Source organism: Oryx dammah, unplaced genomic scaffold, assembly GCF_014754425.2.
Source record: "Oryx dammah isolate SB20612 unplaced genomic scaffold, SCBI_Odam_1.1 HiC_scaffold_27, whole genome shotgun sequence".
Classification (NCBI taxonomy): domain Eukaryota; kingdom Metazoa; phylum Chordata; class Mammalia; order Artiodactyla; family Bovidae; genus Oryx; species Oryx dammah.
The window spans coordinates 33,623,200-33,650,974 of NW_024070211.1; the positions used below are offsets into that span (position 1 = coordinate 33,623,200).

Here is a 27,775-nt window from a genome sequence, read left to right on the forward strand (position 1 = left end):
CCACAAGGGAATTCCAGCCCAAGAATACTGGAGTGGGTAGCCTATTCCTTCTGCAGCAAGTCTTCCCAACCCAGGAATTGAACTGAGGTCTCCAGCACTGCAGGTGGACTGTTTATCAACTGAGCTATCAGGGAAGCCCCCATGAAGAGTATGAAAAGGCAAAATGATATGACATTGAAATATGAACTCCCCAGTTCAGTAGGTGCCCAATATGCTACGGGAGAAGAGTGGAAAAATAGCTCCAGAAGGAATGAAGAGGCTGAGCCAAAATGGAAACACACCCAGTTGTGGATGTGCTGGTTATAAAAATAAAGTCCGATGCTATAAAGAACAGTATTGGATAGGAAGCTGGAATGTTAGGTCCATGAATCAAGGTAAATTGGAAGTGGTCAAACAGGAGATGGCAAGAGGGAACATTGACATTTTAGGAATCAGTAAACCAAAATGGACCAGAATGGGCGAATTTAATTCAGATGAGCATTATATCTACTATGTGGACAAGAATACCACAGAAGAAATGGAGTAGCCATCACAGTCAACAAAAGAGTCTGAAATGCAGTACTTTGGTGCAAGCTCAAAAATGACAGAATGAACTCTGTTCATTTCCAAGGCAAAACATTCAATATCACAGTAATCTAAGTCTATGCCCCAAGCACTAATGGTAAAAAAGCTAAGTTGAAGAGTTCTATGAAGACCTACAAGACCTTCTAGAACTAACACCAAAAAAAGATGTTCTTTTCATCATAGGGGACTGGAATGCAAAAGTAGGAAGTCAAGAGAAACCTGGAGTAACATGCAATATTGGCCTTGGAGTACAAAATGAAACAGGGCAAAGGCTAACAGAGTTTTGCCAAGAGAAGGCACTGGTTGCAAACACCCTCTTCCAACAATACAAGAGATGACTCTATGCATGGACATCATCAGATGGTCAATACCAAAATCAGATTGATTATATTCTTTGCACCCGAAGCAGGAAATCTCTATATAGTCAGCAAAAAGAAGACCAGGAAGCTGACTGTGGCTCAGATCATGAACTCCTTATTGCCAAATTCAGACCTAAATTGAAGAAAGCAGGGAAAACCACTGGACCATTCAGATATGACTTAAATCAAAACCCTTATGATTATAGTGGAAGTGATAAATAGATCCGAAGATTAGATCTGATAGAAAGAGTGCCGGAAGAAACATAGATGGAAGTTTCTGACACTGTACAGGAGGTGGTGGTCAAAATATCTCTAAGAAAAAGAAATACAAAAAGGCAAAATGGTTGTCTGAGGAGGCGTTACAAATAGCTGAAAAAAGAAGAGAAGTGAAAGGCAAAGGAGAAAAGGAAAGATATACCCAACTGAATGAAGAGTTCCAAAGAATAGCAAAGAGATATAAGAAAGCCTTCCTAAGTGAACAATGCAAAGAAATAGAGGAAAACAACAGAATGGGAAAGACTAGAGATCTCTTCAAGAAAATTAGACATACAAAGGAGACACTTCATGCAAAGATGGGTACAATAAAGGATAGAAATGGTATGGACCTAACAGAAGCAGAAGATATTAAGGAAAGGTGACAAGAATATACAGAGGAACTATACAAAAAATATCTTAATGACCAAAATAACCATGATGATGTCATCACTCAACCTAGAGCCAAATATTTTAGAGTGTGATGTCAAGCGGTCCTTGGGAAGCCTTACTATGAACAAAGCTAATGAAGTTGATAGAATTCCAGCTGCTGCTGCTGCTAAGTCGCTTCAGTCGTGTCTCACTGTGTGACCCCATACACAGCAGCCCACCAGGCTCCCCCATCCCTGGGACCCTCCAGGCAAGAACACTGGAGTGGGTTGCCATTTCATTCTCCAACGCATGAAAGTGAAAAGTGAAAAGTGAAAGTGAAGTCGCTCAGTCGTGTCCGACTCTTAGCGACTCCATGGACTGCAGCCCACCAGGCTCCTCCATCCATGGGATTTTCCAGGCAAGAGTACTGGAGTGGGGTACCATTGCCTTCTCAAGAATTTCAGCTGAGTTATTTCAAATCCTAAAAGATGATGCTATGAAAATGCTGCATTGAATATGCCAGCAAATTTGGAAAACTCAGCAGTGGCCACAGGACTGGAAAAGGTCAGGTTTCATTCCAATCCCAAAGAAGTTCAGTGCAAAGAATGTTTAAACTACTGCACAATTGCACTCATTTCATATGCTAGTAAGATAATGTTGAAAATTTTCGAAGTTAGGCTTTAACAGTATGTGAACCTAGAACTTCCAGATGTTCAAGCTGGATTTAGAAAAGGCAGAGGAACCAAAGATCAAATTGCCAACATCTGTTGGATCACAGAAAAAGCAAGAGAGTTCCAGAAAAACATCTACTTCTGCTTCAATGACTATGCTAAAGCTTTGACTGTGATTATCACAACAAACTGGAAAACTCTTCGAGAGATGGAAATACCAGACCACCTTGTCTGCCTCTTGAGAAACCTATATGCAGGTCAAGAAGCAACAATTAGAACCAGACATGGAACAATGAACTGGTTCCAAATTGGAAAAGGACTACGTCAATGTTGTTTATTGTCACCCTGCTTATTTCACTTATATGCAGAGTATATAAGTGAATATCATTTCACTTATATGAGAATAAATATCATATATCATTTCACTTATATGAGAAATGCCAGACTGGATGAAGGACAAGCTGGAATCAAGATTGCTGGGAGAAATACCAATAACCTCAGATATGCAGATGATACCACCCCTAAGGCAGAAAAGGGGAACTGAAGAGCCTCTTGATGAAGGTGAAAGAGGACAGTGAAAAAGGTGGCTCAAAACTCAACATTTAAAAACTAAGATCATTGCATGTGGTCCCTTCACTTCATGCCAAATAGATGGGAAAAAATGGAAACAGTGACGGACTTTATTTTCTTGGGCTCCAAATCACTGCAGATGGTGACGGTAGCTGTGAAATGAAAAGATGCTTGCTCCTTGGAAGAAAATCAGTGACAAACCTAGACAGCACATTTGAAAAAAAGGAGAGAGAGAGACATCACTTTGCCAACAATGGTCTGTATAAGTCAAAGCCATGGTTTTTCCAGTATTCAGCTTATGGTGTGAGAGTTGGCCCATAAAGAAGGCTAGGCAATAAAGAATTGATGCTTTTGAAATGTGCTGTTGGAGAAGACTCTTGAGAGTACTCTGAATTGTAAGGAGATCAAACCAGTTAATTGTAAAGGAAATCAACCCTGAATATTCACTGAAAGTACTGAAGCTGAAGCTAAAGTTCCAATACTTTAGCCACCTGATGAGAAGAGCTAACTCTTTAGGAAAGACCCTGATTCTGGGAAATACTGAAGGCAGGAGGAACAGGGGGCAACAGAGGATGAGATGGTTGGATGGTATCATCTACTCAGTGGACATGAGTCTGAGCAAGCTCTGGGAAATGGTGAAGGACAGGGAAGCCTGGTGTTCTGCAGTCCATGTGTTCACAAAGAGTCAGACACAACTGAGCAACTGAACAATATACTGAAACTATATGTAATTTTGTTCTGTAATTTTTAAGTCTCCTAAAAATGTGTTATCACATTTTCATAATTTAATAAATAGAAAAGAAGAAAAAGAAAGGAAATAGACTAGAACAAATAAATAAAAAGAAAGTTTCATAAAGTTGGATATGTACAAGATCTCAAAGAATGATAATATATTAAAAGGATACACATTACAGAAAAATAGAATAGTAACACAGAGTCTAGGAATAAAAGCACTGGCTTCTGGGCTATGGGTTTAGGAGCAAGCCCTAGTTATTTCACTTCTGTAGAGTATCAGAGACTACACAAACTTTGTGTCAGATGGGTGACAAAGGTGTATATATTTTTAAAACCATTGACAGTGTAGTCCAGTCGCTCAGTCATGTCCAACTCTTTGCAACACCATGAACTGCAGCACACCAGGCTTCCCCGTCCATCACCAAATCCTGGATCTTGCTCAAACTCATGTCCATCGAGTTGTTGACGCCATCCAACCATCCCATCCTCTGTCTTCCCCTTCTCCTCCTGCCTTCATCTTCCCCAGCATCAGGGTCTTTTCCAATGAGCCAGTTCTTCTCTTGAAAATATGAAGCTGACAAAAATTGCTTGCAAATGCTGCCTGCAGCTGCAATCTACATGAAGGTATACATTTATAGAACCCAAAGTCTCACAACTTGGACCTTAAGTTGTGTGAGTAACACAATCCCAGTTAATGAAAAATGAATACTCATTAAAGAAAAATAAGTGAAACAAAAACAATCTAAAAGGACTTGAAAAAACAACAACAAGAAATTGAAATGTTAAGTATTGAAAACAAAAGATTCATTAGATGGCAAATACCTTAGAAAAGACAAACCTGAAAAGAGAGTTAGTGAATTTAAAGACTGGGAAATTCAGCGAGATGGCAGATATAAAGATAAAATCATGACAGTACATAGATCATTGAGATGTGGAAAAGTATGGAGCTGGGTATTCCTATTACATAAAGAGAATGTACAGTCAGAAAGAAAAGCAGTATTGGAAGGTATAATAATTGAAACTTTTCCACTGAAGGAAGCTATATGTTAAAGATGAAAGTAAAATCCAAGGACTGAGCATGGTATGTAAAACACACTGAGAAACAAGCAATAAAAAGTTATAGAGCATTATGAATTTAAAAAATTATAAGAGAAAAAGCAAAGATTATAAGAAAAACAATTAGATTTTTTTAAAAACTAAAAACTAGATGTTAGCACTAGTGAAATAATGTCCACAGGGTGGGGGAAAATCATATTCAATCTATATCTATTTCAGTTCAGTTGCTCAGTCATGTCAAACTCTTGCAACCCCATGGACTGCAGCATGCCAGGCCTCCCTGTTCATCATCAACTCCCGGAGCCTACCCAAACTCATGTCTGTTGTGTCAGTGATGTCATCCAACCATCTCATCCTCTGTCGTCCCCTTCTCCTCCCGCCTTAAATCTTTCACAGCATCAGGGTCTTTTCAAATGAGTTAACTCTTGACATCAGGTGGCTAAACTATTGGTGTTTCAGCTTCAACATTAGTCCTTCCAAAGAACACTCAGGACTGATCTCCTTTAGGATGGACTTGTTGGGTCTCCTTGCAGTCCAAGGGACTCTAAAAATTCTTCTTCAACACCACAGTTCAAAAGCATCAATTCTTTGGCACTCAGCTTTCTTTATAGTCCAACTCTCACATCCATACATGACCAATGGAAAAACCATAGCCTTGACTAGATGGACCTTTGTTGGCAAAGTAATGTCTTTGCTTTTTAATATGTTGTCTAGGTTGGTAATAGCTTTTCTTCCAAGGAGCAAGTGTCTTCTTTAATTTCATGGTTGCAGTCACCATCTGCAGTGATTTTGGAGCCCCTCAAAATAAAATCTGCTACTGTTTCCACTGTTGCCCCATCTATTTGCCATGAAGTGATGGAACCAGATGCCATGATCTTAATTTTTTGAATGCTGAGTTTTAAGCCAACTTTTCCCCTCTCCTCTTTCACTTTCATCAAGAGGCTCTTTAGTTCTTCTTCACTTTCTGCCATAAGGGTGGTATCATCTACATATCTGAGGTTACTGATATTTCTTCCATCAATCTTGATTCCAGCTTGTGCTTCTTCCAGCCCAGTGTTTTTCATGATGTACTCTGCATATAAGTTAAATAAGCAAGGTGACAATATACAGCCTTGACGTACTCCTTTTCCTATTTGGAACCAGTCTGTTGTTCCATGTCCAGTTCTAATTCTTGCTTCCTGACCTGCATATAGATTTCACAAAAGGCAGGTCAGGTGGTCTGGTATTCCCATCTCTTTCAGAATTTTCCACAGTTTATTGTGATCCACACAGTCAAAGGCTTTGACATAGTCAATAAAGCAGAAATAGATGTTTTTTCTGGAACTCTCTTGCTTTTTCAATGATCCAGCAGGTGTTGGCAATTTGATCTCTGGTTCCTCTGCCTTTGCTCAAATCAGCTTGACCATCTAGAAGTTCATGGTTCATGTATTGTTGAAGCCTAGCTTGGAGAATTTTGAGCATTACTTTACTAGTGTGTGAGATGAGTGCAGTTGTGCAGTAGTTTGAACATTCTTTGGCATTGCCTTTCTTTGGGATTGGAATGAAAACTGACCTTTTCCAGTCCTGTGATCACTGCTGAGTTTTCCAAATTTGCTGGCATACTGAGCTAATTATGACACTGGATTAAATGCATTTTAAACATTCAGACTATAAAAGTTTAACGTGAAACTTCTGATGGAGAGAACGATTAATAATTATATTTTACCACAATTATCATATTTACATTGTCAGGTGATATAATGGTCAGTACACATACTTAAAAATCAAGGAATTTTAATCAAGGTTAGTTGACTCTTCACTACAAAAAAGAAATGCCCAAACCATACCCTAACTGTAACTATGCTGCTGTTGCTGCTGCTAAATTGCTTCAGTTGTGTCCGACTCTGTGTGACCCCATAGACGGCCTCCTACCAGGCTCCTCTGTCCCTGGGATTCTCCAGGCAAGAACACTGGAGTGGGTTGCCATTTCCTCCTCCAATGCATGAAAGTGAAAAGTGAAAGTGAAGTCGCTCAGTCGTGTCCAACTCCTAGCAACCCCACGGACTGCAGCCTACCAGGCTCCTCCATCCATGGGATTTTCCAGGCAAGAGTACTGGAGTGGGGTGCCATTACCTTTACTGATAACTATGCTAATCCATCCTTAATTTTAGTCTTAATGAAAACAAAACAAACAAAAAACAAGAAGTTCATTAAGAAGAAGTATATAAAAGAATAACAGAAAACACAGTAAGTTGTGATAGTAATAACAATGTGTATACAAATAATTATACAGATAACCACATAAATAGGCTACACATAACAATTAAAATAGACAACAAAAATGTTTAGACTAAAACAAAATACAGTCTTCTACAAATTACAAAAGAAACATTAAAACAAGTACAGGGGCAAAATAAATAAAATATTAAAAAGAGTGAAATTATTAAAAATGATTAGATATTAATAGGAAGCAGGTAAAGCAGTATCAGTATTAGAAAAAAAACAGTTAAATGAAAAAATTCTTACTAGAACTAAGAGAGGTCAAGTGATTTTACTAACATTATCTAGGTAGAATGAATTGGAATGAGGATTCAAGCATAGGTCTCACTGACTTCAGCGTCTAAGATTTTAAACAATATACATAATATAGTATAACATGTCGTAATGTTTAAATATATTGAATATATTTTTCCATTAGAATTCATTTAAATGAGTCAATAACTCAGATCAGTATCTGTCACAAAGATGTTCCTCACAATATTATTTATAAGGTGGGACAGTAGAAATATAAGAAATTAATTAATATACAGATAGATACACAGATGCACATATACATATATAGATACAACAATTAACATATAATTATATAACTAAACTATTATGAGGAATGGAATTTCCAAAAATTATTAATGCAAGGGAAAACACACATATGTAGTGCAATGAAAGAAGTGGCAAAGAGTTATTTACACTTATACACACATAAAGACAAGTGTTGAAAATAAGATTGGAAGGACTAAATCAGAAATGATTATATTTAGGTGATAGGCTGGCTCATTCTTATTTGTTCCTTTTCACATTTTCAAAATTCAAATTTCAAGGAATTACCATCTACTAATTATTATAATCAGAAATATATTTTTGAATAAATAATGAAATCAAACCACCATACACAATATCTCTCAAGTGATCTAATTTTCATTTTCTTACTATCTACTATGTAAAATGGGTAAAGAAAGAGGAGTCATCAAGCAAATGATAGACACATTAGGCACTAGAAACATCAGCTGCTTTCAATATGTGAAGGTAATGACGTGCAACTTGGAATTAAGGTATAACTATAATAAAATGTTTAGGCTCATTAAGAGGAAAATTAGTATTTCAAATATTTTTAGTATTGATATACATTAGTGTGTCTCTTAGGACAGGCTTATACAGTATTAAGCGTTAGTTCATTACACTATTTCCTCAGTACCTCAATGGCACAAATAACCTAAAGAAATTATGGAATTAGAATGGAAAGAGAAGGTAAGTTTTGGGAATGTTCAAAGATTGTGAGGCTAAGTAAGGAAGGAATATAAAGCACTGGGAAGATGTCAAGAAGATTGCTGTTGGCAGTACATACCTCATCCCCATAGCATTGTCAATCAGTCAGGTATTAATAACCTGGATCACCAATCACGCCCTGGCGACATGGGAGCTGGATATCTCAAACAATTACTTAGCATCTAGAGTACAAAACATCGGACTATAATTTGTTCAAAGTGGTTTCTATTTATCTCATTTCATCCTTCATTTCTGTGGTTAGGTTATGTGTGTGCATGCTCAGTCATGTCCAACTCTTTGGGATCTCATGAACTGTAGCTCACCAGGCTCCTCTGTCCATGGAATTTCCAGGCAAGAATACTGGAGTGGGTTGTCATTTCCTACTCCAGGGGATCTTCCCTACCCAGGGATTGAACTTGTGTGTCTTGTGTCTACTGCATTGGCAGGCAGATTCTTTACTACTGTGCCACCTAGGTTATACCACCAGCTTATTCAGATAAGGAAATCAAGACTTATAATAAAACACTATACAACTTGCCTAATAGCATTTTGTTAGTAAAATGTAGACCTAGGATTCAAATCCAGACACTCTGACCCAAGTGTCCCAGCATTCTTAAATGTTCAAAAAGGAAATTTTTTGCATGCCTTGATTTTTGGGTGCTTTTTGGAACAGAAGACCATAAGGTCCCAATTAGGTGCTTAAAGAGTATAGCGTATTATGGAGGTTGAATGCCCTCAAAGACCTAACAGTATTGTAATAGAATAACAACAGATATGCATTGTGTGTGTGTTAGTTGCTCAATCATGTCCGACTCTTTGCAACCCCATGAACTGTAACCTGCCAGGCTCCCCAGCCCACGGAATTCTCCAGGCAAGAATACTGGAGGAGGTTGCCATTCCCTTCTCCAGCGGATCTTCCCAACCCAGTGATCGCACCCAGGTCTCCCTCATTGCAGGCAGATTCTTTTACTGCCTGAGCCACTTGCAAAGAATAAATTGAGAAAGCAGGTGTTAACTTACAAAGCAAAAGAATAATTAGATAGATGAAGACATTAATGCATATAAATGAACAAATATTTACTGAGCTATCCTATGTCCCTGACATGGGGACATGACCTAGAGATATAACAGATACAAGCTCAAAGGGGGCTTACGGTTAGTCATTGAAGAAAGGAGTAATCAAGCATGTGATCAGTTCAGTTCAGTCGCGTCCAGCTCTTTGTGACCCCCATGGACTGAAGCATGCCAGGCTTCCTTGTCCATCACCAACTCCTGAAGCTTTCTCAAATTTATGTCAATTGTGTCGGTGATGCCATCCAATCATCTCATCCTCTGTCATCCCCTTCTCCTCCCATCTTCAATCTTTCCCAGCATCAGGGTCTTTTCCAGTGAGTCAGTTCTTTGCATCAGGTGGCCAAAGTATTGGAGTTTCAGCCTCAGCCTCAGTCCGTCCAACGAATATTCAGGACTGATTTCCTTTCAGATAGACTGGTTGGACCTCCTTGTAGTCCAAGGTACCCTCAAGAGTCTTCCCTAACACCACAGTTCAAAAGCATCATTTCTTTGGTGCTCAGCTTTCTTTATGGTCCAACTCTCACATCCATACATGACTACTGGAAAAACAATAGCTTTGACTAGAGGGACCTTTGTTGGCAAAGTAATGTTTCTGCTTTTTAATATACTATCTAGGTTTAGTATCTAGATTTTCTTTCAAGGAACAGGTGTCTTTTAATTTCATGGCTTTTATTTTCAAACATGTATACTACAAAGTTAAATGACAAAAGAAGGTAAAGGGTTGTTTATTGTTCAAATTGAACACCTAATCCAAGACTGTGGGATCAGAGGTTTCTATAGCTTTCTAGAAACAGTGACATTTTAAATAGGTGAATATTATAAAGAGATATTAGTGGAGAGGAAGCAGGAGGGCATCGTTATGGTAAATGGTACAATGTCACAGCGCAAAGCAGAAATTAACATATTTCACGAGGGGCAATATGGTGAATTTATGATGAGATTAATAATGTGTAAAAATTCAAAAGAGTTTTTGGAGCTAACACTGAGAAATCTTAATTTTATATATGATGTAAAAAGTTATGTGTTTTGAACATAAATATTGGTATGTTAAAAAAAAATGAAGGCCAATAGTCTGAGTGAGTTAAGCAGGTACTAAGTACAAAATTGTGTTTCTGAGACCCTGAAAAACAAGTAAACATGAGTTTCCTGTGTTTTTCTAGTTTGTGCCATAAGTGTTAGCAAGAATTTAGCTGAACTCAGGCAAATTTGTCTGGGCCAATAGGAAACTTGATTCATCAAAGAAATATTGATTGAGCCCCTTAGGTATCAGGCACTGATTTAAGTGATAGATAAACGGACTGAACAAGACAGAAGTCCTAGACTTACAGAATTTGTATGCTTCTGAAGAGAATCACACAATAAATAAATCAGTAAAATAAGTTATGCATTAAATGTTAATAGGATTTATGAAAATAATTTTAAAAATTGTAGACAAGGAGTATTTGGCAGAAAGAGTGTTAAAATAGAAATATCCGGGTCAGTAATGGTCTCACTAGGAATATGATTTTAAGTCATGACCACTGAGTTAAGAAGAGTGATCCAGAAAAAGGAAATTACCTGGTCCCTAATATTAATAAAGTCATGATTGAAAAATTAGCCCCTCCTTGACCTGCTTCCTCCCTGCCTCTGGTCTCCCACAACTTCTTTACACATTGCTCTGCTTTCTACTCCTCAAACACATGATGCCCTCATCATCTTCTTGCTATTTCTACTGACTAGGATGCTTATTGGAGAAGAAAATGGCAACCCACTCCAGTACTCTTGCCTAGAGAATTCTGTGGACAGAGGAGCCTGATGGGCTGCTGTCTATGGGGTCGCACAGAGTCGGATACGACTAAAGCGACTTAGCAGTAGCAGCAGTCTGCTTATTCACTATTTCTTTCTGTTAAGTGTATTTAAAACTTGGCTCTAACACAACTTCTTCTAAATTATTCTAAGGAACATAAGGTGTTCCTTATCTTGCACCTGAAGAACCATGTCATAAAACTTACACAACTATTTTTTTTTAACACATGCTTGTCTCTTCCTTCTAGATCTATATTGAGCAATTCGTGTGGCTACTGAGTACTTGAAATGTTAACTTCTGCAACTGAGTAACTAACATTTTAAATTTAATTGTATTTAAAACTGAAAATTCCTCATTTAGCTAGTCACGATCATATTGGACATTTTAGACAAAGAACAGTTCCATCATTACAGAAAGTCTGTTTAGACAGTACTGCTATACATCTTTTGTACTCAGTTTGGGGCTTATACACTTAGCAAATATTTAAATAAGTGAGTTAATGAATCATTCTTTCCACAGCTGAATCATTACAGCAAAACTTTTCCTAATGGTTATAATTGACTTCTCTCAAGAATTATGTTAGATATTCCCATTGATTTTTAACTTGCCATTTTTTGGCATTTGTCATTTGTTGCATTACATTGATAGATAGCTATCAACTTGGATGTAGATTTTGATTCTTTAATTATATTCTAGTTCATCAAGGAGCAGGACTAAATACTTGAATGAATCTACCACAAAACCTAGCATAATGCCTTTCACTCTGCAAATGCTAGAATTCAACTGAAAGCACAGTTCTGGTAAAACTGAGGACAGATTAATCCAACTTCCTGTGTTCTAGATATGATGTAAAATAAGTGGATTTCTGAAGGTAAAGAAGGGAAGAAGCTTTAATAAATCACTGAGAGTCTTTCTACTCTAAGGACAATTTTTGAAACTAACGTTTTATTCAAGGAGAAATGGAAATTCTTAACATGACATATAAAATTAATGCATTCTGCCTCTGGCAATGAGTCGCTTCTAAAAGCACTAGAGATAAATTTTCTGACTCTCATGTGAGTTTACTTCATTGTCCGTGTCATTATTGTCATTATTTCAGGTCTTCGTGAATGAGATCTTCGTCTTGTAGGCTCTTGGTGCTTTCTTTTGATGTGGCTTGTCACACCACAGTAGTCTGTCATGACATATTTACAGAGTTCCATACTGACAGTAATGCCAGAGTAGGGTAAGAGGATTTTTGGAATATGAAGGAATAAACCAAAGACATATGAAGTAAAAAAACTGAAGCTTAGTATTTAATATCTGAAGAGAGAACAATGTTAAATGATTTCAGTTTGGCATCACTGTGCACATTAAATTAAAAAGATTTCAGTTTTGCTGTTGGGCTTGCTAATAAGTATGTAGTCATAAAAGACCATTCAAATTTCAGAAAGACCAGATGGTGAAAACACATTCTTCTTTCGCTTAAAAGCTTTCTAACTGATACATTCAAATTCAATAGATTTTCTCAATTTCTAAAGAAAGCATTTGTGATTATAGACACATTTCTGAAAGAGAATTAAAAAGGCTGTCCAAATCAAAATCTCCCACAGATCAGAAAAGGGAAAGCTTGAGAAATTTCCTCCAGTTTAGGTTTATCTTATCTGGGGCTCTTAGTGCATCTTTTACCTAAGTATCTGTTCAGCCATCATTTCTTCAAATACAATTTTGATCTCCTTCCATCTTCCCCCTCTAAAGCCCCTATTACACCTAGGCTGGCATATTTATATTATCCCATTGCTTTTTTTTTTTTTTTTTGGTCTTTTTGTTTGCTGTTGTGATTGATTTCCATTATTCTATCTTCCAGATCACTCACTCATTCTTCTGTGTTATTTAGTCTGCTACTCATTGCTTCTAGATTAGTTTTTATCTTGGCAATCAGATTGTCTAATTTTGATTGGCTCCTCTTTATAGTTTCCAGCTCCTTGTTACAGTGACCTGGATTTCTATCGATAATTTTTCTTAATTCTGTTAGCATTTTTATTACTTCCTATTTGAACTCAGTTTCTAGCAGACTGGTGAAGTCTGTTTCATTACTGGTTCTTTCAACTGGGAGTAGTTCCTTTGCTTTTTTCATGTTACTTAACTTTCTCTGTCTCTATAAATTTAGGTGAAAGAGTTACCTACTGTGGTCTTGGAGGGGTTCTTATGTGGGAGCAACCTGTGTAGACTGTAAGTCTAATATTTTTGGTGTGAGGGCTGTTTTTAGTAAAGATGCCAGCGATACCTTTCCTCGCTGTGTGATAGGCATTAGCCCTGTGAAATGGGTGTGACTGGTATTGCAGTGTCCAGGGCCTGTACTGGATGTTGGGTGGGGCCTCTTCTTTATTCCCAGGCTGTCATAGCCCTGTTGAGGGCCGAGGTCTGCTTCCCATTTTCTTCTGAAGAAGCCCTGAGTGTGGGTCCAATAAGGCTCTACCGCCCTTAAGTGTATGCTCTGTCCCAGAGGAGGTGAGTGCTGAAGCAAGTGAGGCCCATGTAGTTACAGCAAAACCTATGCATCTACCATGCAGACATCTATGGTTCTGCCCAGAAGCAGCCCTATATTGTGTCCTTTTCTCTACTGCATTCATCCCAGGCCTAGTGCTAGGCTGGCACTGGGGGCCAGGGCCCACACCCCAGGCCCTCTGGCATCTCTCTGTGCTACTAGATAGAGTCCTCTCCCAGGGCCCATCCTCCTGAGATTCATTACCTAGTGCATCGTAGCAGCCCCCACCACATTTCAGGCTGGGGAGTGCAGCTGGGTGACAGTCATCAGTGCAGGGGTCCCTCTGCCCTGACTGCTAGCAAGCCAGCACGTGTGCATTCCTCTTGAGCAGAATCCAGGCTCCTCCAGCCCCTCTACCTGCTGCAGCAGACCTCCCAGAGGGTTTCCCAGGATGAGAGCCTGCCCGTATCAACCTCTCTCCTCTTCACAGATCCCTTCCAAGGGTGCCAGTCCTCTCCCCAATGCCTTTTTTTTCCCCCTTTCTACCCAGTTTTATGGGATTTTTTCCTTACAGCTTTTTGATTGTATAAGAGATCTTTTGCCAGCTTCTAGTTGGTTTTCTGTGAAAATCATTCCAAATCTAGGTATATTTTTGATGTTTGTTGGGGGAGGTGAGTTCCACATCCTCCTCCTCCATCTTGATCTTCTGAGGCTATTTCTAATTCACATACCTGGTGAGCAATAGTTGGGACTGGAAACAGTCTGATTGAAACCAAATTCATTAGATAAATAAGAAGAAATTTAGGAATAAATTCATATGTAAATCAGAAGGAAGGTCTTTATTTGAAGCTTTTAAATTTAATTTTGATGCTCATTATTATTTGACTTTGGCACAGTGACCTTGGAACTAGCAGAAGTTGAGGTTACAAATATACAATGTTGGGGAAGAGGGATATGGCTTATTAGTGAATGTTGCCAGACAATGAAAATCCTGAGTAGAGCTTAGAGTTTTATAACTTTTCTTGCCACTTTCCCTGTTAAACTGGAAAATACTTAAGATTTAATTAAAACATGCCAATAAACTTCTCACTCAGTCTTTAGCAATTATAACATGACACGTGCATAATTAATGTGGTCACTTGAGAAATTCACACACATACTAAACACACACACAGAGCATATATTTTCCTGAAATTATTATATCTCCAGAGTCCTTTGCCTCTGCTCATCAACTTATTTTCTTTAAACAACTATCTTTAAGTAAAGCACATATGCCATATTTATCAACATTTGAATGAAGCCTGTGGTGATAATTTTACTGCCTTAAAACAACCCACACTAATGGGTTTTATAATTTGCAAAATAAAGGGCATTCGAATGCTTTTAAAAACCAATTTGTCAACTGCTGAACTTTCACTACTTTTTGATCCATTTAATTGAGCTGCTCTAACCCATCTTTCTCCATAGTATATCTTTACCCCTCCACCAGTCTACTTTTATTTGTTATGATAAGCTGAAGAAATGTATACATAATTTTAAAAGATGATGGCTTTTCTTTTTTTCAAGACTCTGATAAAATTCAGTCATTGATTAAATATTCACCATACAAGTGTTCCCTCTTAGAATGACCCAGTTCCAGGTAATGGAGTGTGATGAGGGAGGGAGGACAGGAGAGGCACAAACTGGAAACAGATATGATCCTAAGCTCTTAATGAGGTATGCAGTCATCCTGTTGAAACTAGTTTGTAAACATCCTAAATAAAATAAATTTCCTATAACTTTACATGAGAACAAAACATATATAAGTGAACCTGTGATTCTACAGATTTGAAAATAACATCAAACTTTCTTTTCCAATGCTCTTCACACACCCCTGGTAGGACCAATATTCTGTTTTGTTAACATTTCACTTCGTACACTGCCACTCTATTCTTTCCATTTGCCAAATCAAGAAAGAGAACATTCCATTTCAAGTCTGAAATGAATAGCATGTGATAGCGCTGGAGCAGCTTTTGCATTGATTTACATAAGGAACTGGAGATCACAGGACCCCCTGAGGAGTAGAAACTAGTCACAGTTGATACTACGCCTGAAATACACCATGGACGACAATGGTAATGATGCAGACATTTAACTTTATCAGTCTGTTGTCTTTCATCAAAGGAGAACAGCAGTCCCTTTACATTCCCAGAGTAACGAAGAGGGCAGGGTAGGAAATGAAAATCAGAGAAACGCAAGGCTTCTGCTGCAGCGACTAGAGGTCAGAGAGGGGTTTGGAACCTGGATGAAAACTAACCAATGACTAAAGTACAGACTGTGAAATATCCAGTCAAGCCAGTCTCTTCTTTGTTAGAACAAGATTTGATTGTTTTCTTTTTTTCTTCACCTAAATCATTTCCACAAATATTTACCCAGCACTTACTAAGAACAAGGTACAACTTCATATTGCTAGTAATTTCAAGATAATCACTTCTTAAGTGCTCAGATAGAGCTTTTTAAAAATACATATGTTTACCACTTCACAGTTAAATAAAACTAATCACCTAGCAAAGATGGCAGCACCATATAAATTAACTGTTCTCAGTAACAATTGCTTTTCTCTTTGTCCTTTGAGTCTTTGGTCACTGTACATGTTACATGTAGAATCACACCAATTCTGTTAAACCTGTTTTAATTATTGTTAGCAACCTAAAGCGTTAGTCTGTTTGGCAGAGGTCTCTTTCAAAATGGCCAACAGTAAATGATTAATACAGTGTTCACTGCAATACCACTGCTGGAACAACCTGCAATTAATTTATTTCCTGTTAATATGTACATAAGCACAATTGCAATAAATTCAGAGCAGTTCCATCACATATTCAAAAATGACAATTTATGAATAGGGTTTTTTTTTTTGCAATATTTTTACATTTCCAAGGTTCATGTTTATGACAACAGGCTTTACTTGGTGGTTGTTATATTGAAGTCACTGAATAAAATATATTTAAAACTATAGCTTGATTTAAAAAATAGATTAAAAGGTGGAACTATATATATTTAAAATTCATAGCCTTTCTAAGAACTATTATACACTAGGCTGTGCTTCTGTTTGCTCAGAATTTTTAGAAACAATTCAGTTTAGTTCAGTCACTCAGTCATGTCTGACTCTTTGCAGCTCCATGAACTGCAGCACACCAGGCTTCCCTGTCCATCACCAACTCCCAGAACTTGCTCAAACTCATGTCCATCAAGTTGGTGATGCCATCCAGACATCTCATTCTCTGTTGTCCCCTTCCCCTCCTGCCTTCAATTTTTCCCAGCATCAGGGTCTTTTCTAAGGAGTCAGTTCTTCACATCAGGTGGCCAAAGTGTTGGAGTTTCAGTTTCAGAATCAGTCTTTCCAATGAATATTCAGGACTGATCTCCTTTAGGATTGACTGGTTTGATTTCCTTGCAGTTCAAGGGACTCTCAAGAGTCTTCTCCAATACCACAGTTCAAAAATATCAATTCTTCGGTGTTCAGCTCTTTTTATGGTCAAACTCTCACATCCATACATGACTACTGGAAAAGCCATAGCTTTGACCAGACAGACCTTTGCTGTTAAAGTAATGTCTCTGCTTTTTAACAGCTCTCTAACTTGGTCATAGCTTTTCTTCCAAGGAGCAAATGTCTTTTAATTTCATGGCTGCAGTCACCATCTGCAGTGAGTTTGCAGCCCAAGAAAAAAAAGTCTCTCACCCTTTCTTTTTCATTAGAGAAAATATATCCTTGACGAAGTTGTAGGCATAGAATGCTCTTTGGAGAAAGAAAAGTTATAATCTCAGAAAGGTACAGTCCATTTTTACTATTTTGTGTCTGAAAATCAACATAATATGGAAGAAATCCATATATTAATGGATTGGGTATATTTCTAATTTTGTATTTGAGCATGTAAACTGAAAACTATCTGTTCTAAAAAAAATTCTATCCCCTAAGCTAAGAAAAATTTTAAATACCTTTGCTCCACTCTAATAGGAAACTCATCAAAAAGAAACAGAGACTATATTTAACTAAGATTGTATTTCAAATTTTCTTCCGCTTAGGTAGAGTAAAACATCTAAGTGCAACTAGTATTTAACTTAGTAACAAAATTTTTGTCTTACTTCACTGTCACCAAAGTATCAGGTCAAGGAATGTTAGCAAATTCTTAATAAAAAGTGAATATGAAAACTTGAATACTTCAGGAAAATACAACTAGCTTAGGTTTCCGAATGCAATGTGGATTTAGGAGCTACCATTCCTTTAGTTAGGAGACTGTTGAGTGTTTTGGTACAATGGTTTTAATGGGGCGAGGTGAAAGACAGCATGCTAATGATTGACATTTCAGGCCCCAAGACCATGGTAAAACCTGCCACAGGAAATTTCAGCCCCTCTTCAGGGAGATGTAACATTTTTCCTGCAAGGCCACCCTGGATATACAATCTGAATCTTCTGAAGAGGAAGACCAGATTCTCCTGCTGTGCTTGTGGTTGTGCATGTTGACTAGCAGTTTTTAAGGTATCAATTCACATGGTCATATTCATCAGCAAATACACAATTAAGTGAAGAAAATTATATTAAAGGGGCTAATTTTTATTGTAATTACGCTTATGAATAAATTTGTGTGGCAATTCATTGTGCTCTAGTTATGTGACTCAGGGATAACAAATGATACATTAGACATTATCTGTATATGTAAAACAATCTCTTGTAAAACTCATGCTATTTATCATGCATATATTTTTTCAAACTTTTAAAATCTCATGCAAGTTTAGACTGTCTAAGTTAATCATTACTAGAGAAAAATCTATTTTATATTGATATTTTGATTTTATTTAAAATATTTTTGTACTCTGGAAATCACTCAAATAAGATTTCATTGTACTGAAAGACTAGTTTCCTAAATAGCCAAATACTCTGAGCAATGACTGTTTCTTATAGAAGTAGTAAATATATTTTGAACAATATTGGCAGCTGCGTGCTCAAAACAAACATGGACAATCTGAAAAGTGTAATAAATTTTAAAATAATATTTTAAGATCAATAGTAAAAAATAAATTTAATCATATCACAGCAAACATTGTCCTAAGAATGTCCTCTAAAATACCCTTTGAGTTCTGACTTGTGTTGGCTTTCTAATGTTTCCTAATCAATGAATGTTTATTAATTACTTTCTGTACCAAGAACTATGCCAAGATCTATGGAGTAAAAATGTTAAGGTATTATTCAGCCAAAAGCATCTATTGTACTTCTCATAGTCAGGGCATTTTTATATGAATAAGCATTTTGAAAGCCATAGGTAATGTTATGAGGTTATCCTAAAATGACCTCAACTATTTCACATTAAGCCAAAAGAGCAACCTAAGTTGACAATGATCTGTCAGACATAAGCTATTCCACCTGCTTTATCTAATCCTTGTCCACTTCATGTGCCCTGTTCATCTATCATGCCACACTTCCACTACCTCAGGAACTTATCCTTTACCATTGCCTCTGCTTGAGTTCTTTTTCTTAACACTGCACGATTTTCTTAAATGTTACTCTTTAGGAGAGTCCCTCTCTGACCATTTCATTGTAAGCTCCAACTGTTACCTCATTACTCTTTTACCACCCTAATTGATTTTGGATAAATAAGACTTACTATTCTTGAGACTATTCATATGTTTACTAGTTTAATATCTCTGGTTCTTACCAGAAGATAAAGTCCTAAGGGCGGAACTTCCCTTGTGGCTCAGCTAAGGACAGAGCTTCCCTTGTAGCTCAGCTGTTAAAGAATCTGCTGGGAATGGGGGAGACCTGGGTTTGATCCCTGGGTTGGAAAGATTCCCCTGGAGAAGGGAAAGGTTATCCACTCCAGTATTCTGGCCTGGAGAATTCCATGGACTGTATAGTCCATGGGGTCACAAAGAGCTGGACAAGACTGAGTGACTGAACTGACTGATATTTCCAAATATTTTAAGTCACCAAAAGGATACATATATATATATATATATATATGCACACACACACACACACATACACATATATATATATATACATATATACATGGACATATATACATACATATATATACACAAATTATTAGTTTCACCATCAAAGAGGAAGTGTCAAGAAATATGACATAATCACATTGCTTCTAATTTTCATGAAACTACCAAGAAAATTACAAATGCCTAAATCACCTCTATCCAACTAAATAAGTTATTAAAAGGTTAAACTCTGGGGGCAGGGTAAAATCTTAAAGGTACCGTGTCTTCTTTGTCATATGAAGTGTTAAATTTCTGAGAACTAAGTGGAAATAAAGAACCTCTATCAATTTATTACATTTAAATATATTCTCTAACTTCTGAATGTCTGCTCACAAGAACTCTTTTTTCCTTCACTTTTGCATTTTTCATCAAAAGTTATTTTTTCTTCACAAAAGTTAGCACAATAAGGTTATTTTCAAAAAAGTTTAGTTTAAGGAGATCATTTAGTATAGATTAGTTTAAAAGAACTGAAATTAATTTTTAATAAATGTAGGAATTATTGAAATAACTCAAATATTATATAAAATGAAAATGCCAAGTTCCATGCCCTTTAATTTTCTATTCTGTTGTTATCTCCATTTCCCCAGATAGACAGAACCTATTTTACTCTTTTTCATCACACATCTAAAAGTTCTGACTTATGAATAATCTAGGTGTAGCAATGAATAAGAACTGACATCAAATATCAATATTATTGGCCCAGCTAAATGGTAGTTGACATCAACTTGTATTCCTGAAGAAGTAAACAAAATTTTTTTTAGTAAGTACTGCCTGACATCATTTGTCCTTCAGAAGATCAATGACTGCATGACCTAAATGTTATTTCTATTTTTTTATATAAAATAGCCAAAGATTGATACTAAGCACTTTGTTTGAGAATGAATAAGAATGAACAAAATTCAGAAAACAGAAATTATTCTTCCTTTGCCAAAATGAAATGAGGATAACTTTATAGGTAGGCAATTGCAGGTATTTACTTTCCTATGATTTTTAAAAATAGATAATTAATGCACTTATATTCACATACTAGTAACTTGGGAAAGCAATTAATCTATTACATATCAAATTTAAAGGTCTTAATAACCTAATTATTAAATGTTACGCTGTGATATGAAACAGACAAAATACTCCTATGTAGGTTTATATACATTTTCTCATGGAATTTAGCTCAGGTTTAATACAATTCAATAATTTCTTATTCAGAATAACTTTAGAATTTATTTTCTTATTTCTGTTAAAATGTTAAGTGTATACTGCAGCTTTACATTTATACCATCTGTATTAAATGAAATTAAGTGATAGGATATAAGAAAGTCATATATATGTGTGTGGTCATTCTTTCATTTACATCTACATATTCAAAAACAAGTGGCTAGTAAGAAACATCATCGTTTAGCCACTAAGTCCTGTCCAACCCTTTTGCGATCCCATGGACGGCAATCTGCCATGCTCCTCTGTCCAAGGGATTTTCCAGACAAGAATACTAGAATGGGTTGCCATTTCCTCTCCAGGGGATCTTCCCAACTCAGGGATCGAACCCACGTCTTCTACACTGGCAGGCATATTCTTTACCATTGAGCCACCAGGGAAGCCCAGAAAGAAACATTAGCTTCACCAACAACAGCAGTAGTAATAAAACTCAACATTTTAAAAATTAAGAAATTGGCATCTGGTCCCATCACTTCACACAAATAAAAGGGGAAAAATTGGAAACAATGACCAATTTTATCTTCCTGGGCTCCAAAATCACTGGAGACAGTGACTTCAGCCATGAAATTAAAAGACGCTTGCTCCTTGGAAGAAAAGTTATGACCAACTTAGACAGCATATTAAAAGCCTGTCTAAGTAAAAGACATTACTTTTCCGACAAAGATCCGTGTGGTCAAATATATGATTTTTCATGTATGGATGTGAGAATTGGACTATAAAGAAATCTGAGCACCAAAGAATTGATGCTTTTGAACTGTGGTGATGGAGAAGACTCTTGAGAGTCTCTTGGACTGCATGGAAATCAAACTAGTCAATCCTAAAGATTGAACAGAATATTCATTGGAAGGACTGATGCTGAAGCTGAAACTCCCATACTTTGCCCACCTGATGCAAAGAACTGACTCCTTAGAAAAGATCCTGATGCTGGGAAAGATTGAAGGCAGGAGGAGAAGGGGACAACAGAAGAAGCGATGATTGGATGGCATCATTGATTCAATGGAGTTTGAGCAAGCTCTGGAGGTTGCTGATGGACAGGGAAGCCTTTCTAGGCTGCAGTCCATGCAGTCACAAAGAGTAGACACGACTGAGCGACTAAACTGAACGGAACTGAATTGTGGTGCTAGAGAAGACTCTTGAGAGTCCCTTGGACAGCAAGGAGATCAAACCAGTCAATCTTAAAGGACATCAATTGTAAATATTTGTTAGAAAGACTGATGCTAAAGTTGAAGCTTCAATAATACTTCAGCCATCATATGCGAAGAGTCAACCCTTGGTCTCCCAGACCCTGATGCTGGGAAAAAAAATGAAGGCAAAGGAGAAGGGGACAACAGAGGATGAAGTGTTTGGATTGCATCACAGACTCAATGAACATGAGTATGAGCAAACTCTGGGAGACAGTGGAGGCTTCCCTGGTGGTTCAGTGGGTAAAGTGTCTGCCTACAATGCAGGAGACCCAGGTTCAATCCCTGGGTTGGGAAGATTCCCTGGAGAAGGAAGTGGCAACCCACTCCAGTACTCTTGCCTGGAAAATCCCATGGACTGAGAAGCCTGGTAGGCTACAGTCCATGGGGTCGCAAAAAGTCGGACACGACTGAGCGACTTTCCTTCCTTCCTTCCTGGGAGACAGTGAAGAGCAGAGAAGTCTGACATGATTCAGTCCATGGGGTCGCAAAGAGTCAGATACAACTTAGTGACTAAACAACAATAATAGTAACAGTTGGAGTGTTAAGAATAGAAGTGATAATAGTATTATCTACTTGCCAGGTATTAAACACATTATATGTATTGTGTAATACTGTTCTTTATATCATTCATTTTTACAATGAACTAAATGATTTATCAAGATTATACATCTTGTGAGTGGAAAAGCCAGGATCCAAAATGTATTAGGGGACAAGTATAACTAAAATTGGGTAACTTTCCAGTGTTCTAAAATTATGGAACACTATGATGCTATAGAAGTTTTCTAAGGAATAGCTAATCTATTATGAGAATTAAGTGAGCTTCTCTTGCAGTTTAATATCCACAGAACTTTGAAAGCCAACATAGTTGAAAAAATAAGATGCAATGATACATACTATAATGAAGTCCTTGTGCTTTCATTTGTCTAAAACTCTGCATTTATTCATCACATTTTTTAATATCATGTATGCAAAATAGGCTATACTAGATGCTGAAGATAGTGAGCCAGGATTTAAAATGTCCTATTTCACATTTCTTTTTAATGCTGTCCAGTGTACAGATTTTTTTTTTTAAGTAAACAGAGAAAAGCCCCAAGGCATTGTGAACAATGACTGAAAAGGAGGTCAAACTGAACTAAATAAAGTTCTTTGCAGTGGAATGGCTAGAATGACAACTGAGGTACCCAAGCTGGGGTACAATAAGTGAAGGCAGAAAGGTGATAAGATGGTGAGTAAGATTTTAGCTGATAAGATCTTTCAATGAAGTGGAAGCACCATACTGGCTTTACTTAAGAGCTGGAAGACAGACTGGTATCTTTAGAAAAGCAATGCTTGGAACTGAGGATTTGCAAGTGATGCAATTACAGTTAAGGACAAAGAGTTTGACTTCAAGAGTAAGTAGCAGAGGAGGAAAAAGGTTTTTGAGGAAAACTGGTCAATGAAGTAAGTGTCAAAGTACTTCATGAGCCATATATGTAAACAGAAACAATAACTCAGGAATTATAGTCTTCAAAGAAGTAGGGTGACTGGGAGGTTCTCAGCAGTGAATCACAGCAATGAATCTGTCTTAGGATTTCAGTGGGATTACAGCATATTTTGATTTTAAAATATCTAATGTGGTTCATGACTTAATTCTGAAAGTCCAATTATTCCTCAGTGAGCTTTCAGTTAAAGCTGACAGCCCACATTTTCTGGAGCAACTCCTTATCATCCACCCTGAATCCGCAGCCTCTGATATGTATGGAAAGAAGTACAGGAAGATACCTAGGCACAGAGAAGGCAGAGAGGACTTCATCTTTTTTCAGTACTACCATATTTTATGATTATTGGCTTTTTGATATTTTCCTTCTGATACAGTCATTTTGATTCTATGGCCATTTTGAAATGCAAAATGTAAGTGACATTTTGATGTCACATTACAAAATGTGACGCCCACATCATTTTTTCCCTTATTACTTACTTAGACACTCATCTTCAAAGATCTGTGTTTGTCCCTTAATTTGATCCTATTACCTCTCCTAGCTCTCACATACCCTTCTACACCATCCTCTAATGATCCATATATATGATCAACCAATTCCCCTGTAATGCCACTTTCTGTTCTAAACACTTCCTTCACCTTCTTGGCTTAAATTGTGACCTGAATCATTACTCACAATCATCACTCTTCAAGTTCTCTAAAGCAAGAAATTATTTCTCTTGTCCTCTACATGACTCAAGGCCAACAGATGGGGTAGGAATCTACATTGCTGCAAAGTCCTATTAAATCCCTTTCTGTCTTACTTATTTAAAACTCCAAACTGCTGCAAAGTGAAACTGACAGACTTCACCTTCCATCACTCTTATTCACAGCAGGTAGTTTCCACTGAATTGTAGACGAAAAATAAGTCAGAACTTGAATAGCCTTCTACTAAGGCTATATGTCATTCATTTCAAAATCAAAATATCCATATTTTAGATAATTAAAGTATATACTACTCTATTAGAATAATCAATATAACAATATTTGGAAAAAGCAATAGGTTAATTAAAATAAGTGAGAATAGAACTTGAGGTTGTGTGAAACCTCTTCTTTTATGAGCTGATTAGAATTCTAGAACTACTAGAATTACCTTTGATTCTACAGAGCCTTTCAGCTTTGTTCCAACAATCAATGTGTTGAGACTAAATTCCTAGCTTGAATGTGTAAGACTGAGGTAAACAGTCCCATGGAAGGATGAATTGGTATTCTAATAGAGTTGATTTACAGTGTTCATCTGACTTTTCCAGGCAGGTATAGCACAGCCATCTTGGCTATGTATCTCTTGGAACAGTTGGAAATATCCACAGAAATATAAGGACACCCACCTGACCATAACATCACTCTAGAAGAGGGTCAAGAAGAGTTCCTAGAAGGCCTGATGGAATCTCCACCCTAGCCAGACTATAGGTCAATTTCCTAAAAATTTAAAGGCAGGGGACACTCTGATAGGGATCCCCTATTCATTTTCTTGCTATATATTTGTACAATTAAAAAAATTACTTACATTGAGTTGTCTGTGTCTATTAATATTATCATGGTAATTACAGTCAACTTAAAAAAAATTGGTTTTGCTTTACGAAACTGACTTAGTAAAAAGCTTTCATAGGTCCTTAAAATGTTTCATTAGCAGATTACTTTAAAAAGAGGTTTTAGATAAAAATCTATTTCCAATAGAAAAATCAATCAGAGATGAAGACACTGGAACCCTAGTCCTATAACACAGAAATAAATCTTAATTTATACACTTTTATATAGAACCATGCATTCATACTGATATTGTGTATTTGTTTCTGTGATTCTTGGTGGCTAGCTGGATCTCACTGAGTTTTACATTTTTGATTTCTACTTACAAATCTAAAATTAAAGAATTTTCCAAAAATTGTGTTTATGTAAATAGCTAACTGCATTTTAACTGGTAATATAACTTGAATGCATATCCCTAAGGCATCAAACAATTAGCAGACCGACCTGATACTATACAATTCTCTGTCTGCTATATATGTACCATATAATGCATCTATGATCACAACTTTGAGAGTTCGAATGTGAACTGTGTCACAATGTCATTTCCTTCAGAAATCCTGAAAGTCTTTACACTCTTTTGGTTACTGCTGCCTTCATCCTTCTGACACTCCCTAACAGGTATGTGAAATATGACAGTTTTCAAAACAGTTGACATAAGTGACTGAAAATTTCACTTAAGAGTATCATTCATCAAAATGAAACAGCATTTCCTTAACAATAATTAAATATTTATAGCAAAGAAGAGATAAATTAATGGAAAAATTCAATGAGGCTTTGGGAACATTGATTTGGAACAGTATTGTAATGGTCCTTTTGGCATGAACAAAGTGTGTAAACAATAACACTTTGATATTGGACAGTCACTTTGATATTGGACACTGGACCTCATGTTCATTATCTTGCTTTTGAAATGCACATAGTTAATGTATGTGTCCCTTGATTGCTGACTGAATAAATCTAATTTAGGTATTTCCATATTTATTAATTGTACTATTTAGGATTGTTAAATGGTGTGAATTTTCCAGCTATAAGACTACTTGCCAAAATAAATGCTTGACTTACAAAATATTACTTTACTTCATGTTAGCTTCCATTTAATTTTCCTAGGGTATGTGAAGCTCTGAGCCACTTAATAGATTTTTTAGCATAAATATCTTATCATGTGGGTCTACAGTTCTTAAATGGCTATATACTCTGCTAGAAATAAAATTTCACTTGGTATTTAGAACTAATTTATAATATATTGACTCAAGAGAGTCAATTAAATGGAAATTCTTTACTAAAAAAAATTTGTTAAAATTTAATTTTAGTTGAGCCAATCATGAATATTCCAGGACTGGTGACCCTAACACAATTTCACTTGAAGTAAACAACATTCCTTTAGCAGAAATTATTCTTAGGGAATTATTTTTAGTGAACACTTTCTCTCTCTAAAAGAATAAAAACAGCATGATAGTAATGGAATTTTGACTATGCTATCATTTTGAGGTTGGGTGTAGGTAATCTATCAGATTTCATTTTTAGCTAATTGGAAAAGAAAGAGGAATATGGAACTAAGATTTACACTCTACTGGGAACTGAGAAACAAATTAAAATGTTAGATATAATTAAATCATATAGTTTGAAGGGACTTGAGAAGTCATCTATCTAGTCAAATTACTTTCATTTGAGAAGGTACAAACTTAAAATCATCCTTCCATGATTACCATCTGAACTCTTTCAGTGAGAGTGAAAATGTTTTGTTTGACTCTTCCTGAGTCCATGGACTGAGGCTGGCTCCTCTTGTCCATGGAGTTCTCCAGGAAAAAATACTGGAGTGCATAGCCATTCCCTTCTCCAAGGGATCTTCCTGACTCAGGGACTGAACCTGGATCTCCTGTATTGCAGGTGGATTCTGTACTGAGCCACCAAGGAAGCCCTTTTAGAGACAATAAACTCAAAGCCATGTTTAACAATCTTCATCACTGGTAAAATCATCCCGATCTCTACATAACTCAAACTATAGATAAATATTTTTGCTATGTCAGCAGCTTATATTAAGAAAGACATATTTGAAACTTTTTCATAAGAAACTGAAAATCTGTTAAATCAAGGTTGCTCTATTCTACCCTGAAGAAAGGCCCCATTTCTTTAACATTTTCTATTCTTGACTGTCCTTTCAATCATTTTATTTTATGATCTTACACTAAAATTTACAAGCTTATATTCTACTTACTTTCTTGAAGGCCACACTAGACAGAAAGTCTTAAAACATGTGCTTAAGTGGAACTAAGTACAATAGGAGGGTCCCCTCTACTTACCACTGTAAAGTGTGTTTTAAACTTCTTTAATTCTATATTATGTGTACATTGTTTTCATTGCTGTAATTAATTTACAAATCTGTTCTCTCCTTTCACTCTGTTAACCTGCCATTTTTCTCTGGCCCTTTTTTTCATTAAAATGAATTTGAATAATAAAGCTGTAAAATAACTTAGTGGAAGAACTAAACTCACCCTAGGAGTGAAGGTGGCGTCATTGATGGAATGCATGTGACCATACAGAGACTGCTCACATTTCCCCTAAGAAGGCAAAGCGGAAATATAAGTCAAACAAATTCCCCTCAATATATGTGAAAAGAAATGGAAAGATAACTGATCTTATGTGTTTTAAAGTAATGTTTAAGTCAATTAAGAAAATCAATACATACTCACGGTAGAAAACGCTACATTTTGCTGTCAGCTACCGTTTAGAATCAGACACGGCTGTACTGGTGAGTGTGTCACCAGCATTGGTATCTTATGGTGAAATTCCAGTGTTCTCACTTTTATATCATTGAACTGGTAGTGAATTCTCACTAAATGACTCCATTTGCAACTAGCATACCTTTCAAGTCATGGTGCCAAGT

General features: G+C 36.6%; 1 protein-coding gene across 1 annotated transcript in view; it reads right to left on the reverse strand.

The window, feature by feature from the left end:
* Positions 1–27,775, reverse strand: part of SPAG16 (sperm associated antigen 16) — a 1,071,408-nt gene that overhangs the window by 287,592 nt on the left and 756,041 nt on the right. Inside the window, exon 14 of the mRNA XM_040228573.1 lies at positions 27,384–27,449. Coding sequence (XP_040084507.1) covers positions 27,384–27,449 — 66 coding nt within the window. The remainder of the gene's footprint in view (positions 1–27,383; positions 27,450–27,775) is intronic.